General features: G+C 46.7%; 1 protein-coding gene across 4 annotated transcripts in view; it reads left to right on the top strand.

The window, feature by feature from the left end:
• DLGAP1 (DLG associated protein 1) overlaps positions 1-16,391 on the top strand; it is a 398,543-nt gene that overhangs the window by 283,165 nt on the left and 98,987 nt on the right. For all 4 annotated transcript variants that reach the window (XM_030496374.1, XM_030496355.1, XM_030496364.1 and 1 more), the window contains one exon: positions 16,072-16,249. In XM_030496374.1, the coding sequence (XP_030352234.1) occupies positions 16,072-16,249 (178 nt within the window). The remainder of the gene's footprint in view (positions 1-16,071; positions 16,250-16,391) is intronic.

The raw sequence follows: 16,391 nt of genomic DNA, 5'->3' as shown, positions 1-16,391 counted from the left end.
GATTGTGTGGAAGACAACTTCCTCTCGCAAGTAGTAGAGGAGCTGACAAGAAGAGCTGCCATGCTTGACCTCGTGCTCACCAACAGGGAGGGACTGGTTGGAAATGTGATGCTCCAAGGCAGCCTTGGATGTAGCAAACATGAAATGGTCGAGTTCGAAATCCTCAGGACAGTGAGAAGAGCATGCAGCAAGCTCACTCCCTTGGACTTCAAGAGAGCAGACTTTGGCCTCTTCAGGAACCTGCTTGGTAAGGTTCCATGGGATATAGTCCTAGAGGCAGGGGGGCCCAAGACTGCTGGCTGATATTCAAGGATCATCTGCTACAAGCTCAGGAGTGTTGCGTCCCGACTAGAAGGAAGTGTGACAGGAGGGACAGGAGGCCTCTGGGGATGGATAAGGAGTTGCTGAGGAAACTCAGAGGGGAAAAAGGAAGCTTATAGAAGGTGGAAGCGAGGACAGGTGGCCTGGGCAGAATACAGGAACGTTGTCCGGGAAGCTAGGGACCAGGTTAGGAAAGCTAAGGCCCAGCTAGAATTAAATCTGGGGTGTGAAAGATAACAGGAAAGGCTTATATAGGTACATAGCAAATAAAAGACTAGCGACAACGTGGGCCCTCTCCGGAAACTATCAAGAGAACTGGCTACCATGGATTTGGAGAAGGCTGAGGTTCTTAATGACTTCTTTGCCTCAGTCTTCACTAGCAAATGCTCTGACCACACCACCCAAGTCTTTGGAGGCAGATGCAGGGACTGTGAGAATGAAGACCTTAGGCCCACTGGAGGAGAGGATCAGGTTTGAGACCATCTTAAGAACCTGAACGTGCACAAGTCCATGGGACCTGATGAAATCCATCCACGGGTCCTGAGGGAGCTATCGAATGAAGTTGCTAAGCCACTGTCCATCATATTTGAAAAATCCTGGCAGTCAGGTGAAGTTCCCAATGACTGGAAGAAGGGTAATATAGCCCCCATTTTCAAGAAGGGGAAGGTGGGAGAGCCGGGGAACTACAGACCAGTCAGTCTCACCTCTGTGCCTGGCAAAATCTTGGAGCAGATTCTCCTGGAAAGCATGCTAAGGCACATGAAAAACGATGAGGTCGTTGGTGACAGCCAACATAGTTTCACTAAGGGGAAATCCTGCCTGACCAATTTGGTGGCCTTCTATGACGGGGCTACAGAACTGATGGACAGCGGCAGAGCAGCTGACGTCATCTACCTGGACTTGTGCAAAGCGTTCGACACTGTCCCACACAACATCCTTGTCTCTAAATTGGAGAGACATCAATTTGATAGATGGACCACTCAGTGGATAAAGAACTGGCTCGATGGCCTCACGCAAAGAGTTGTGGTAAACAGCTTGATGTCCAGTTGGAAAACAGTAACAAGTGGTGTCCCTCAGGGATCGGTGTTGGGACCTGTCTTGTTCGACATCTTTGTTGGTGAGATGGAGAGTGGGATTGAGTGCACCCTCAGCAAGTTTGCCGACGACACCAAGCTGTGTGGTTCGGTTGATACGCTGGAGGGAAGGGATGCCATCCAGAGGGACCTTGACACGCTTGTGAGGTGGGCCGATGCCAACCTTATGAAGTTCAGCCAAGCCAAGTGCAAGGTCCTACACCTGGGTCGGGGCAATCCCAGGCACAACTACAGGTTGGACAGAGAAGAGATTCAGAGCAGCCCTGCGAAGAAGGACTTGGGGGTGTTGGTTGACGAGAAGCTTAACATGAGCCGGCAGTGTGCGCTTACAGCCCAGAAAGCCAACCGTATCCTGGGCTGCATCAAAAGAAGTGTGACCAGCAGGTCAAAGGAGGTGATCCTGCCCCTCTACTCTGCTCTCCTGAGACCTCACTTGGAGTATTGTGCACAGTTCTGGTGTCCTCAACATAAAAAGGACGTGGAGCTGTTGGAGCAAGCCCAGAGGAGGGCCATGAGGAATGATAAGGGGGCTTGAGCACCTCCCGTATGAAGACAGGCTGAGAAAGTTGGGGCTGTTTAGCCTAGAGAAGAGAAGGCTGCGTGGAGACCTCATAGCAGCCTTCCAGTATCTGAAGGGGGCCTATAACGGTGCTGGGGAGGGACTCTTCCTTAGGGACTGTAGTGGTAGGACAAGGGGGAATGGCTTCAAACTTAAACAGGGGAAGTTTAGATTAGATATAAGGAAGAAGCTCTTTACTGTGAGGGTGGTGAGGCACTGGAATGGGATGCCCAGGGAGGTTGTGGATGCTCCATCCCTGGCGGTGTTCAAGGCCAGGTTGGACAGAGCCTTGGACGAGATGGCTTAGTGCGAGGTGTCCCTGCCCATGGCAGGGGGCTTAGAACTAGATGGTCTTAAGGTCCTTTCCAACCCTAACTATTCTATGATTCTATGATTCTATTCTATATACACACCTGAAATAACAGGTTAATCATTTCATGCTGTGTCTCAGTACAGGAGAGAAAACAAAACTGGAAAGACTTCGGAGTGGAAAAAGAGAACTATAAAATACACATGGATAACTGGGTTTTGGGAATTAACTGGGTTTATTTCGAGGATTCTCTTTGATGTAAAAGCAGCTAAAGGGAAAGGGGTGGCAGCTCCTTTTTTTCTGAGGAATAACTCTGGTAAAGTTACATGAAGGGACTGTCTTCCTGTCTCTGGGGTATCACTTTTGCTGTGCAAGATCAGTGATAAAAGAGAAACTCACCCAGAGCAGCAGACTGCTGCCCAGAGAATCAGTAAAAAATTTGCCAGAAACCCTACTGCACACCATTATTTTTTAATTTGCTTATATTCTAGACATTACTTTAAATAAAAATGTAGGAAAAAGGAGTTGTTATTGCCAACTTCTTTGGTATGACAGGAGAAGTTGCAGGGTTTTATCTTAGTCAGTGATAAATCCCAGTTGAACAGTTTCCCCCAGAATCCTTGCAGTTTTATCAGGAAGAGACAGCTGCAAGTCATATCTGAGCTCCAAGCTATACTTATCCAGACACAGCTTGAGAAACTGGCTGTAGAGTTATCCAGGAGGTCATTACTCTGTCTTATCACCCCCCTCTCAACCCCTGTGCCCGCAGGAGGAGCTGGATCCTGTTGCAAATCACCAACTCCCAGGTGTCCACAGAAAAACAAAATGTAGAAAGTTAGAAGTACTTGCTTAGAATAGAAGAAAAAGCAGTCTTCAGGGATTTTAAACTGCTTAGTGGTCTTCAAATACAAACCTGCTAAAATAGAGAATACTGAAATAGCCACTTAGTAAGAGTGCACAGATGATGTTTCAAAATGAACCCGTCAGGAGAGAAGAAAGAAAATCCACAGTCACTGTCAGCAGGTATTACAGTCCAGAACAACAATTTGAAGGTGTTATCCAAAAATAATGTGTGCCCACAGTGGGGGAGGAGGTACTTGCAGTATTTGTCAGGTAGCATGCTTTTCCCTGTATTGACTCTTGCTTTTTCAAACATTAATTTGGAGGCAGCGCTGTTACTCAGAGGTGTAAGAACATGAGCTCAGCCCCTTTAGCTTAGTTGGATATGGTATTTTTCCCTTCTGCCTTGCAGAGTTACTAGTGTTCCCGTCTCATTGCTTTAAAATGTACTTGCTTTTCAGAGTTTCTGCAGTAGTTTGGTTTGTGTTGCACATCTGTACAGATGTTGAATCTTCTTTTTTTTTTTAAGTAGGTAACTGAAATTTTTGAAATGGTAGAAGACTGAATAGGAAGTGAAAAAATGCTGCATATAGAATCATAGAATCATAGAATTGTAAGGGTTGGAAAGGACCTTAAGATCATCTAGTTCCAACCCCCCTGCCATGGGCAGGGACACCTTGCCCTAAACCATGTGGCTCAAGGCTCTGTCCAACCTGGCCTTGAACACCGCCAGGGATGGAGCATCCACAACCTCCCTGGGCAACCCATTCCAGTGCTTCACCACCCTCACTGTAAAGAACTTCTTCCTTATATCTAATCTAAACTTCCTCTGTTTAAGTTTGAACCCATTACCCCTTGTCCTACCACTACAGTCCCTAAGGAAGAGTCCCTCCCCAGCATCCTTGTAGACCCCCTTCAGATACTGGAAGGCTGCTATGAGGTCACCACGCAGCCTTCTCTTCTCCAGGCTGAACAGCCCCAACTTTCTCAGCCTGTCTTCATATGGGAGGTGCTCCAGCCCTCTTATCATCTTCGTGGCCCTCCTCTGGACTCGCTCCAACAGCTCCATGTCCTTTTTATGTTGAGGACACCAGAACTGTACACAGTACTCCAAGTGGGGTCTCACAAGAGCAGAGTAGAGGGGCAGGATCACCTCCTTCGACCTGCTGGTCACGCTTCTTTTGATGCAGCCCAGGATACGGTTGGCTTTCTGGGCTGCAAGCGTACACTGCCGGCTCATGTTAAGCTTCTCGTCAACCACCACCCCCAAGTCCTTTTCTGCAGGGCTGCTCTGAATCTCTTCTCTGCCCAGCCTGTAGCAGTGCCTGGGGTTGCCCCGACCCAGGTGTAGGACCTTGCACTTGGCTTGGTTAAACTTCATAAGGTTGGCATCGGCCCACCTCACAAGCGTGTCAAGGTCCCTCTGGATGGCATCCCTTCCCTCCAGCGTATCAACCGAACCACACAGCTTGGTGTCATCGGCAAACTTGCTGAGGGCGCACTCAATCCCACTGTCCATGTCACCGACAAAGATGTTGAACAGGACCGGTCCCAACACCGATCCCTGAGGGACACCACTCGTTACAGGTTTCCAACTGGACATCGAGCCATTTACCACAACTCTTTGCGTGCGGCCATCGAGCCAGTTTTTTATCCACCGAGTGGTCCATCTATCAAATTGATGTCTCTCCAATTTAGAGACAAGGATGTCATGTGGGACAGTGTCGAATGCTTTGCACAAGTCCAGGTAGATGACATCAACTGCTCTGCCGCTGTCCATCAGTTCCGTGGCTCCATCATAGAAGGCCACCAAATTGGTCAGGCAGGATTTCCCCTTAGTGAAGCCATGTTGGCTGTCACCAACCACCTCGTTGTTTTTCATGTGCCTTAGCATGTTTTCCAGGAGAAACTGTTCCAAGATTTTGCCAGGCACAGAGGTGAGACTGACTGGTCTGTAGTTCCCCGGGTCTTCCACCTTCCCCTTCTTGAAAATGGGGGTTATATTGCCCTTCTTCCAGTCATCGGGAACTTCACCTGACTGCCAGGATTTTTCGAATATGATGGACAGTGGCTTAGCAACTTCATTCGATAGCTCCCTCAGGACCCGTGGGTGGATTTCATCAGGTCCCATGGACTTGTGCACGTTCAGGTTCTTAAGATGGTCTCAAACCTGATCCTCTCCTCCAGTGGGCCTAAGGTCTTCATTCTCACAGTCCCTGCATTTGCTTTCCAAGACTTGGGTTGTGTGGTCAGAGCATTTGCTGGTGAAGACTGAGGCAAAGAAGTCATTAAGAACCTCAGCCTTCTCCAAATCCATGGTAGCCAGTTCTCCTGATAGCTTCTGGAGAGGGCCTACATTGTCCCTAGTCTGTCTTTTATTTGCTACGTATCTATAGAATCCTTTCCTGTTATCTTTTACATCCCTTGCCAAACTTAATTCTAGCTGGGCCTTAGCTTTCCTAACCTGGTCCCTAGCTTCTCGGGCAATGCTCCTGTATTCTGCCCAGGCCGCCTGTCCTTGCTTCCACCTTCTATAAGCTTCTTTTTTCCCTCTAAGTTTCCTCAGCAGCTCCTTGTCCATCCATGGAGGTCTCCTGGCCCTCCTGCTGCACTTTCTTCTAGTCGGGATGCAACACTCTTGAGCACGTAGCAGGTGATCCTTGAATACCAACCAGCAGTCTTGGGCCCCCCTGCCCTCTAGGACTGCATCCCATGAAACCTTACTAAGGAGGTTCCTGAAGAGGCCAAAGTCTGCTTTCTTGAAGTCCAGGGCAGTGAGCTTGCTGCACGCTCTTCTCACCGTCCTGAGGATCTCAAATTCAACCATCTCGTGATCACTAGAGCCAAGGCTGCCCTGGAGCGTTACATTTCCAACCAGTCCCTCCCTGTTGGTGAGCACAAGGTCCAGCATGGCACCTCTCCTCGTCGGCTCCTCTACTGCTTGAAAGAGGAAGTTGTCTTCCACACAATTGAGGAACCTCCTGGATTGCTTGTGCCGGGCCATACCGTCCCTCCAACAGATGTCAGGATGGTTGAAGTCCCCCATGAGGACCAGGGCCTGCGAGCGTGAGGCTGCTCCTATCTGTCTGTAGAGCGCTTCATCCACAGAGTCCTCTTGATCAGGCGGCCTGTAACAGATCCCCACCGTAATGTCCCCCGTTGCTGTTTTCCCTTTGATCCTGACCCACAAACACTCTGTTACCTCATCACCCATCCCCAGACAGAGTTCCATACTCTCTAGCCTATCACTGACATAGATAGCAACGCCCCCTCCCCGTCTGCCTGGCCTGTCTTTTCTAAACAGCCTGTAACCTTCCATTCCGACATTCCAGTCATAGGAGCCATCCCACCATGTTTCTGTGATACCAATGACATCATATCCCCGTAGCCTTGCACACATCTCTAATTCCTCTTGCTTGTTCCCCATACTACGGGCGTTTGTATAGAGGCACCTTAGCCGAGCTCCAAATGAAGCCGACTCAATGGCTGGGGCAGCTGGAACATCTCTGCATTGCTCCAAGCACTTATTACAGGTGCTGGCAACTGACCAGGAATGTTGGGATGGATCAATGCTCCCCTCCCCCAACACATCTAGTTTAAAGCTTTCCTGACCAGCCTGGCAAGCCTCCTACCAAAACAGCTCTTCCCCTTCTTTGTCAGACCAGCTCCACCAGCCTCCAGTAGATCTGGCCTCCCAAATGGAGCCCCATGTTCTAAATAGCCAAACCCCTGACTATGGCACCAGCTTTCTAACCATTTATTAACCTGCCAGACACGCCTAGCTTTTTTAAGGTCCTCCCCTTTGCCCTGGAGAATCGATGAAAAAACTATCTGAGCTCCAGAGCCCCTAACCACCTCTCCCAGGGCTCTGTAGTCCTTCTTAATGTCCTCCAGGCAACTGCTGTCTATATCTCTAGCACCCACATGGACCACTAGAAGGGGGTAATAGTCAGCAGGACTTACTAGAGCAGGCAGCCTCTCAGCAACATCCCTGATCCGAGCCCCCGGCAGGCAACACACCTCCCTCGAGACTGGATCAGGCCGGCAGATGAGCGCCTCTGTGCCTTTCAAAGTAGAGTCCCCTACTACTATGACCCTCCTCTTTTTCCTGGAGGCACCAGTAGCGATCCTCTTCACTGGTGCATCAGCAGGATGTTCATTAGGTGTGGTGGGTGCTTTCTCATTAGCCTCCTGCAGAACCGCGAAGTGGTTCTGGGTGGGGACATCAGATTTAGGAGGAAGCCCCTTGTCGTTAATTGTCCTCTTCCTCCTTTTTTTGTTCGTTTTTCTCGTGACTAATTCCCAGCTTCCTGGGTTGCTGCCCTCCTTCTTTCGTATGTGAGCAATGCTAGACGTTTGCAGCCCCTGCGCAGTTTGGGCCTGGAGCAAGCAGCCCAGCTTCCTCTCAGCTTCCCTGGCATCTTTTAGCTCTCCAACAGCCTCCCGCAGCTCAGCCACCTGCTGCAGGAGGACCTCCACCAGGGCGCACCGAGTGCAGCCCTGTCCATCGTGCACCCCCGCCTCACGAGACCAGTCGAGGCACTTTCTACACTCTGAGGTCTGCGCCGCAGCCTCCCCTCTCATCGGCTCTGTCTGGGTGCCTACGCTGGCCACCGCCGGGGCAGAGCTCCCAGAGCGGGCCCTGCTCCTGAGGCGAGTGCTCACCATCCCGCTCGCTCTGCCTGCGCGAACTGCCGCGCAAACTGCCGCGCCACGCCCTGTTTGCCTGCGCTGGTCGCCGCGCTCCTGGTCGCTCGCGCTCCCTGGGATGGGTTTTACCCACTGAGGGCTGGTGCCGTCACTCCTGGCGCCGCCCCCTGTGAGTCAGCTGCTCGCGTCAGCTGAGCTGCCGGCTCCTGGGCAAGTCCTGTCGAGGACTTGAGGCTCCCTCGGTCGCTCTTGCCGCTCCGAACTGAGGCTCCGGGACGCTGTGCTTCCCCCCGCTCCGGTGTTAAAGGTGTCCTCTCTGGAGATACTCACCTCGGCAATTGCAAAATGTAAAATTCATTTTTGGATAATGCAGGTGGCTGCTTATTTATGTGAGGATTTTGGAGTAACGGTGTTGACTTGCAAAACCCAAAATGTGCTCCTAATCTCACTGTGAGATGCTTATACAGATGTAGCCTAAAGGGTTGGAAATGTCTTTCCGAACCAGGTGACTCGGAAACAGGCACATGGCAGGGCTTGCAGGCTCATGGCCACTCAGTATGTGAGTGATCACCACCTGGTTTCAGTACTAGGTGGAGTTGAGGACACTGATCACTGAAAATGCATAAATAAACACTGCAGTGACATTAAACAGCAAATACGGTTTTAGTATTTACCTAGAAAACATGATTTGTAGATAAATACTGCCCAATATTGTAACTTGGAATAGCACAGAAGGACCTTAAGTTATGGGAAGCTTGCCCAGAAGGTGCCGTTTAGCTGAGCTAGAATGCTATCCTCCCACTCCCGGGAGCAAGCCAGAGCTCCTGCATAAATCGCGGTGCTAAGCAGGGAGGGCTGGTTGTGCAGCCAGCTCAGCACACGGCCAGGTGACATTCCTGAAAAGTAACTGCTTTCCTGCTGCAGTTTGGCAGAGAGCTGTGATTCTTGGTTCTTCCCACTGGCAGAATTAATAAAATTTTAATGTATGAATGGGGAAGACCTGAAAATTAAATCAAGCAGGTGAGGTCCGAGCTTGTGGGACTGTGATTTTTTAGTAGAATAGCATAAGGACTGCAGTGGGGAACATCTTGATGCCAGCTACCCTGATGTCAGTATTCTGAGTAGGATTAAGCTTAATATTAGTACATAGACTGAGACTCAAAGTTCTCACCATGAATGCATCAGGAAGCGCAGATCTGCAGGTGTGCGAGAGGATGTTTTGAGTGTGTTACCAGACACCTGAAAGGAGGAAAATGAAGTGTGATTTGACTCACTTGTGATAATAGCAGCAATTGGAAGTGGTGGTGGAGCAGTCCCTGTGCCTGAGCAGACCTGGAGGCATCTTGTTCCCTCCTTCTCAGGGGGCTTGCCCTCAAACACATGCTCACAGTTGGCTGGCTGGCACACCAAAATGCCTGAATTAGTAAAGTAAGAGTTTCATCTGAGCAGACTGTGGATTACTTTTGAATCTCATTAGTGGGGAGAGGTGGCGCTGAAGTAAGCAATAACATAAAGTGATGTGTGATCTGGTCGGTGCACCTGGCCATGCCAAGGGTAGCTGAAGGAGTGCCTTCTGCAGGAAGGAGGGTTTGACTTTCGTGCTGTCAAAGAGAGAGCTCATCAAAGCCGTGGTGGAGCGCTTTAACAGGGGGACCAGCGAAGGATTCATTTTAACCCCAGCAGGGGCCAAAAGGCTCCAGCAGGACCGCAGGCATGGCCAACCTGCTCAGGCCTTAGGCAATGTTTATAGTGCTATACCTGATCTGAGGCAAAAGCTTTTCCAGCTTAGGTAAATATATTTCTCTGCTGGTGAGCAGCACTTGTTCCTGGGATTATTAGTGCCAGCCCAAAGGAGACTTGTGCTGAAAAAGGCAAGAGCCTTGTGTCACATGTTTGGTCTAGGTTCAGCCATCTTTTCCTCAGCAAGGATCTGCAAAAACCCATTTGAGTATGTACTCAGTAGGATTGGCAATAGGGAGGGGGGATGTTAAGGCCCACGGCTTTCCTCAGAGGGTCTTCTGAAAGGAAAGCTACTCTTCTCAAGCTGGGTGCTCTTGACAATGTTATGTCTTACCCTGCTAGGTGTGACAAGAGAGGATGGATTTCTTTTGTAGTGTAAACAAAAAATATGTGGTTTTCTACAGAAACAGCTTACCTGGCATCACTGTGTTGAGCTGGTTCATCTGGGTTGAACTGCTTGTATGTTCCAGCATCTCTTTTCACTCTCCAGGGAGGAACAGAAGAGCGCTCACAACTATTCCCTACACACACACCCCCACATAGGAATCAGCACCAGCATGTAGACCAGATTTCTGATTAAAGAGAATTGTATAATGTCTGTCTGCATCATCTCCCATCTGTTTCTCTTACCAACTCAATTGCATATGGCGTTATGTGCCCCTTCCATGCTATGCTCTGTTCTTTCACCGTGTCTAGAAAGCAGGTAGAAGATGTAGCATGTCAGGGGCAAGGGAAATGTTCCTTCAGTTCATTAGCCTATGGTTTTTGATTATGCACAGCACCTGAGGAGGTCTTTGAGATAAAGGGGAAGCTTTGTTTTAATGTATATGTTGGTTTTTATGCAGTAGTCATCTTTGCTAACTCTTTAACAACTAGAGATTGGTCTTACAACTGGGTAACCTCAACATCTCCACATCCCAAAGGAAAAAATAAAAGGAAACAATCAATTCAAAGCATCTGTGTCCCTTGAGAGGAAAGCAGGTTTGTAATAAAATGACAAAGAGGTGGTTTCATGGCAGATTCTGAAGCTCGCAGTAGCCAGACGTGGAGAGTTTTAAAAGGGACTGGGATTTTCTGAAGCATTTGTTACTGAAAACATTGAACCAGTTTCTGCTGCCCTCTATCAAACTAACAGGAGCTCTCTGGCAGGACACATTGTGCTTACTCAAAAAACCCACAACAGCTGGAGATAGACACGTTAGAGAGCTGCGTGACACCAAACTGTGTGGGCTTCTGGATTTATGTATTTTTTAAGTGCTTTCCTCTGCAGCCCTACCAGAATCTGAAAAATACACCGTACTGCCTCTTCTTACTGCATGACAAACCCTGTGGCACAGGCATGTCCCATACAGTTTTATTGTGTGTGTTGGCTAGTCCATGCAGTGAAGACAATTTATAGTCTGATAGTTGTATCTTTTACAATGCAAAAGGAAGCAAATGTCAATTTTTTGCTGATTATTATATTATTATAATAATTAATTGCTCTTCAGAAGTTGAGTTTTTTCTGGTTATCTCCAAGTTTTAGATATTTCGTTCTCAGACTTGACTCTAGCAACACATTAAGGACTTGAAGGGAGGTTTTATTATTTTACTTTTTTTTAGCTTTAATTTTAGCTTTAAGATAGGAAAACCCTGTGAGGAAGTTCACTTGACTGATTATAAACAAAACCAGAAAAGGAGGTCTTCAAAACCCAGAAAAATCCCTGATGAGTGGGGAGAATGCTCAAAACTGTAAATGTGCTGCCCTTGTCTCTGTCAGTAGCATGACAGCTTTATGTTCATTGCACTGAGAAAGCATGTGCCAGCATGATCAAATTACCCAAGCCTGGTGACCCATATCATGACTAGGATCAGACAGATGCACTTGAATGACTTTGGTCTGTACATGTTTCTCCCTGATGTCCTTCAGTGTTTGCCTTGTGTCAGACTGTGCTGGCTTCTAGCAACACTAAAATGCAAATAAAATTAAGCACAGAAACGTACATTGGATGTGCCCACCAGCCACGCCGGAGGTGGGGCATTCAGCCAAGGATAATTAAGCCCCAGGGAACTAAGCTGTCCATTGGAGGCTACAGAAGTGAAAGCTGCAATATTTAGCAATAGTGGTGGTTTTCAAGTTTATTTTTTCTTGGATTTGAGTTGTGTGTGGTGTGGTGTTGGATTCTTCCGGTTTGTTTGAAGGCAAATTTTAGCACATTGCTCTGCCGGCTTACAGAAGTATTCAGGACATGTTTCTGGACTTTCACTTTATTCTGCTTTGTCATTATCTGTTGGCAGGGCATAGTACCCATCTGGCACAACACTGGGCTTTGTGCTATGTAACACTTTCATTGTAACACTTTTTTATATTGTGTCTGGTCTAAAGGGGTACCTCAAACTGCCCCGAGGCACAGTGTGTATCAGAGGCACTTGCCTTTCTTTACCCAGCAGAGCCTTTATTTCTCTGCTGGGTCTTGGCAGACTCCTTTTCTATCCATCTCAGCTCTGGCTTCTTTTCTGGTCAATCCCCTTGGATTTGACCAAGGGGATTGGCCACAGAGCAGCAGAAACCCACAGCCCTCATCTACTCCTCTTGCCGTGCCTCTTGCCCATGGTTCTTGGGAATCACATCTAGCATGCTACTCCAGCCCCATGCATTATCGATGCTGTTGTGGCTATGCTCCCATCCTCTGGGGTGAGACCTGGGACAAGGGCAGCAGCAATATGGGGAAGAAAGATGGTGCAGCTGGTTTGGGAATACATCACTTGTGAGTGCAGCATGCTTTGGGACCTTTGGGACCTTTTGGGACCTTTGAGACCAGCCCAGCCCCAAAGCACGCCTGGCTTCTCATGCCTGCTGCAAGCTCCATGAATGCTGCTTCAACCAACATGGTGTATCCACAAGGGATCAACTGTTGCAGCTGAACCCAGGACACGTCCCAAGCAAGATCTCTGTTTTATCATAACAGTAACGATGAGCGTGTAAGCTTCTCTGAAGGAGCTCTGGCACTGAGCTCAGGACTACCCTTCAGCGCTTGTCCCATGTCACACTGGCAGGCACTGCAGCACAGAAATGATGCAGCATGCTTGAGAAGCTCATTCAAGATCTTTAATAACTTGCATCCTCCTTCTGCCAGTTAATGTATCCAACGCAGCGAGTGGAGCTCACAGATCATTTTGTATTAGCCAAAGAGCTGTCTCAAAGTCTCAGTCCACTGTTGTATTTAGTTGTGAAAATCACGATGGCACAAACAGAAGTTTAAGTAATGCAGGATAAATAGAAGATGTATGTAGTTGAACCCTTGAGGAATAAAAGAATATTTTCATTTACAGGTTAATGGTAATAGCAACTCTGAGAAAATAAATGAGACATTCAGATCTTCCCTGTCATACATAGTCAGATTTATTCCTAAGTTGAATGTTTTAAAAATTTCCAGTGGCATTTCAGCTGTTCATTGAAGCATACTGTAGCACACAGTGACGATTTATTACACAGCTATAAAAGCAGTAGTAATCATTATAAACGCAAACCTTCAGATGTTTCTTTGTCTGAGCTTTAAAATCTTCCTTTTTGCTTTTCTTTTTTTTCCCCCATCATTACTTCTAGTGAAACAGCGATTGTAGCAATCAGCAGGCAAGGAGCCACCTCCTCCAACAGCTGCCAATATCCTAGTCTGGTTTATACAGCAGATGGGAGATATACTGAGGCTAAGATAAGTGGCCACCTGTAAAATGTGGTTCTAGATATGTGCCAAGCTGGACAGTCATACAGTCAGGAACAAAAAGAAAAAGAAGGCAGCTGTGCTGACCACCCACGTCTGTAACAACAGGGAAATGTTTGCTGTCATGGGTGGATGCCCTTGTTTCCAGAGTTGAGAAAATGTTATGCGACACTAATGCATATAGAAAATGAATTTTTATACCTTTTGTGGTGGCTTTCCATGACACTTGGAGCATCTGATCTGATCTGTACTCCAGCTGCCACAGCAAAATCCTGCTGCTATGGCTGGCTGCAGCTTGTTATATTGGTTCCAATATTTAAAAGGTGCCTGCCTCAGCACTTGGAATTTCTGTCTGGCAATATCTGTGCACTGAATTTCGTGATGTGCTGCATTCTCCTTGCGAGCTCAGCTAATCAGTGAACAGCGACAAGCCCCAGGTGATGTATTTGACTAACTGGCTGCTCATCAAGCATATGTGAATTTGCATGTCACATACCGGCAGCAAACTGTTTAGAACATAGTCATAAAATACATTTTGAATTAATTCAAGAAATGCATTTCGGTCAATGCTGATCAGTTTATAGATCTGCAGGGTGGTGAAGTTGCTTGCATGCATCTGAAAAATTACATCTTTTGAATTATTCATTCTATTTTATCTTTTTTTGTTATTATTATTTCTGTATTTTTTTATCCAATAACAGACAAGAAGTTTGTTGGTTTTTTTTTTCCAAGAGTTCCATGGTTAATGTTAGTTGCCAAAATGTTGTAGCTAACCATTAGTAATGGTCGCTTTTTCATCACTTTCTCTTCCTTTTTTGAGTTTTTTGGAACACTGCTAATAATGATATCTGAAAACCTACTTTTGTCATGTGGAATCAAATGGCGTAAGGAGTCAGAGTGTATGAATATGGCTGCTCTGAGTATTGCACTGTACGCACAGTGAAAATGGCAAGAAAAGGCTCTATCTTCATCTTGTGACAGGAATATCAAGTAATCAGCATAAGTTTACATATTTTTATTAGGCAGATAATTAGCAACCAGAGTATTGTATGATTGGTATTGTAGAGATGGCCTAGATTTTATTACCGTATTGTACCATTCAGAAACAGACCCAGTTTCTGAACTACTTAGGTGTGCAATTACACAATGGAATTGTCCTCCTAAAATACATTGACAATTACCAGAATTGTGCATGCCACTGGGAAATTGCTCATGCTAATTACCATCATTAGCTACTTGAATACAAAATATCTGCAAATGCTTGAGGAATTAGACATAAAATGAATTATCTTCTTTCAGGTCAGCTGTGTCTGCATTGCTAAAACTAGGGGACCAAGACTAGGCTTGTAATTAGGTTACGGATTTTTCTTTCATATACCAGCAAACATCTATGTGAGATCTACATTTTAAAATGGAAAATTTAGTTATTTTAAATTTTTGCTTTGTAATATTTGGACACTATTAAAGATATTTTATTAAATATATTGAAGAACCAGCCTTTCAATACTTTATCCATTGTTTATTGAAGATCCACCCTTTCAATACTTTATCCATTGTTTAATTTTTCAAAAGGAATATCCCCAAAATGAATTGTACTGCATAAAAGGCATGACACGGATCACTTTTTGTGACTCACATCTTTATAGGATGCCTCAGATTATGAAGACAGCACTTAGCCTGCATTGTCTGGTGATAAACCATCCCACAGGTGGAGGATTGTTTCTACATGTTATAACCTTTGCCAGCTGACTCTAAGCACATATGGCAGGAGTACTGCAGTTTGTACACTTTACCGATGGGGGGAATTGGTTTGTTTAGGACTACTTGTACATCTTACCCGTCACTCGCATTGGAAAGATGAGGAAAGTAATCACTTCAGAAACACAACTGTGGGTTTTAGATTTCTAATTTGACATCAGTCTTGTAAAGCTACTTCCCTAGCCTACATTTTCTCAATTTAAGCTTAAGGCAGAAATAAAATTTTAGAGCACGTCAAGCCTTACCAGGTGCCCCAAATTCTTGGGGTGATTTCCCAGGTTAAAATGTACTATGAGTGCATTTTACATGTTGCGTATAATCTGCCTACCCTGTTGGCCCGTACACCCTTGAAAGCTCCATAGGAAGCATCCCTGTGACGTAGGTAGATACACGGGTGTCAGAGTCACACCACCAGCAAGTCTGTTCAGTGCCAGGTTTCCTCAGAGAAACAACCTCTTAGAGGAATAGAGTCCCTACCATTCCCACCAGCTGCATTGCAAGAAGTGGATGTTCAGCTGATGTGTTTGGGATCACTCAGCCAATGTTAATACCAGGCTTCTTTCTTTACCTGCCTCCCAGCTGGTTTGGTGGTTGCTGCATTGAACTCTGTAAGGACTCTGTAAGGACTCTGTAATGGCTTTCCTCCATTCCATTCACCTCAATGACTCTGTTTACTCTTTTAAAACCAACACGTGAAGTCATTTCAGTGTTGTCATTTCAAAAGTCCCACACAGTGAAGGGCGTTGCTGGAGCTGATTGCTGCTACTGTCAGTACAGTGTAAACTTTTTCCATGCAGCTGTCACTAAATAAAATGGAAGTTATTTTGCCATTCTGCTTAGGCACAGTTTATGAAAAACCAGGTTTACAAAAAATAAGTCCTTTCCTTCCTTTTCTCTTCCTCCCACAGAATAAACAGGTGTGGTAATCCAAATAAAAGCGCTGACATTATCCTTACTTTGTAAATACACAGAGACTGTATAATGACTTGTTCAAGTCTTGCTGATCCAGTGAAAAACACCTGGTTATTCTTACTCCTGGTGAGGCCATTTGGATTTCATGAAATATCTTTTTTCTTTCTCCTTCCCCAAACCTCCCAGGATATCCAGCGAACACTCGCCAAAGCTTCAGATCCGGAGCCACAGTTACCTGAGGGCGGTGAGTGAAGTCTCCATCAACAGGAGCCTGGACAGCCTGGACCCCGCAGGGCTGCTGACATCCCCCAAGTTCCGCTCCCGCAATGAGAGCTACATGAGAGCCATGAGCACCATCAGTCAGGTGGGTGACAGCTACCCATGTGGCCCGGAGAGCAGCCACTGGCCGAGCCCTTGCAATAGGAGAAACTGGATTTTGCTTTAAGTGGAATCAGGCCATTCCACGCCACACATTTTCGTAATGTTTTTAAGAAAGCAGGAGTGTT

The sequence above is a fragment of the Strigops habroptila genome, chromosome 1 (genome assembly GCF_004027225.2).
Source record: "Strigops habroptila isolate Jane chromosome 1, bStrHab1.2.pri, whole genome shotgun sequence".
Classification (NCBI taxonomy): domain Eukaryota; kingdom Metazoa; phylum Chordata; class Aves; order Psittaciformes; family Psittacidae; genus Strigops; species Strigops habroptila.
The sequence above is the reverse complement of the archived record's forward strand: the minus strand, read 5'-3'. Positions and strand labels throughout refer to the sequence as shown.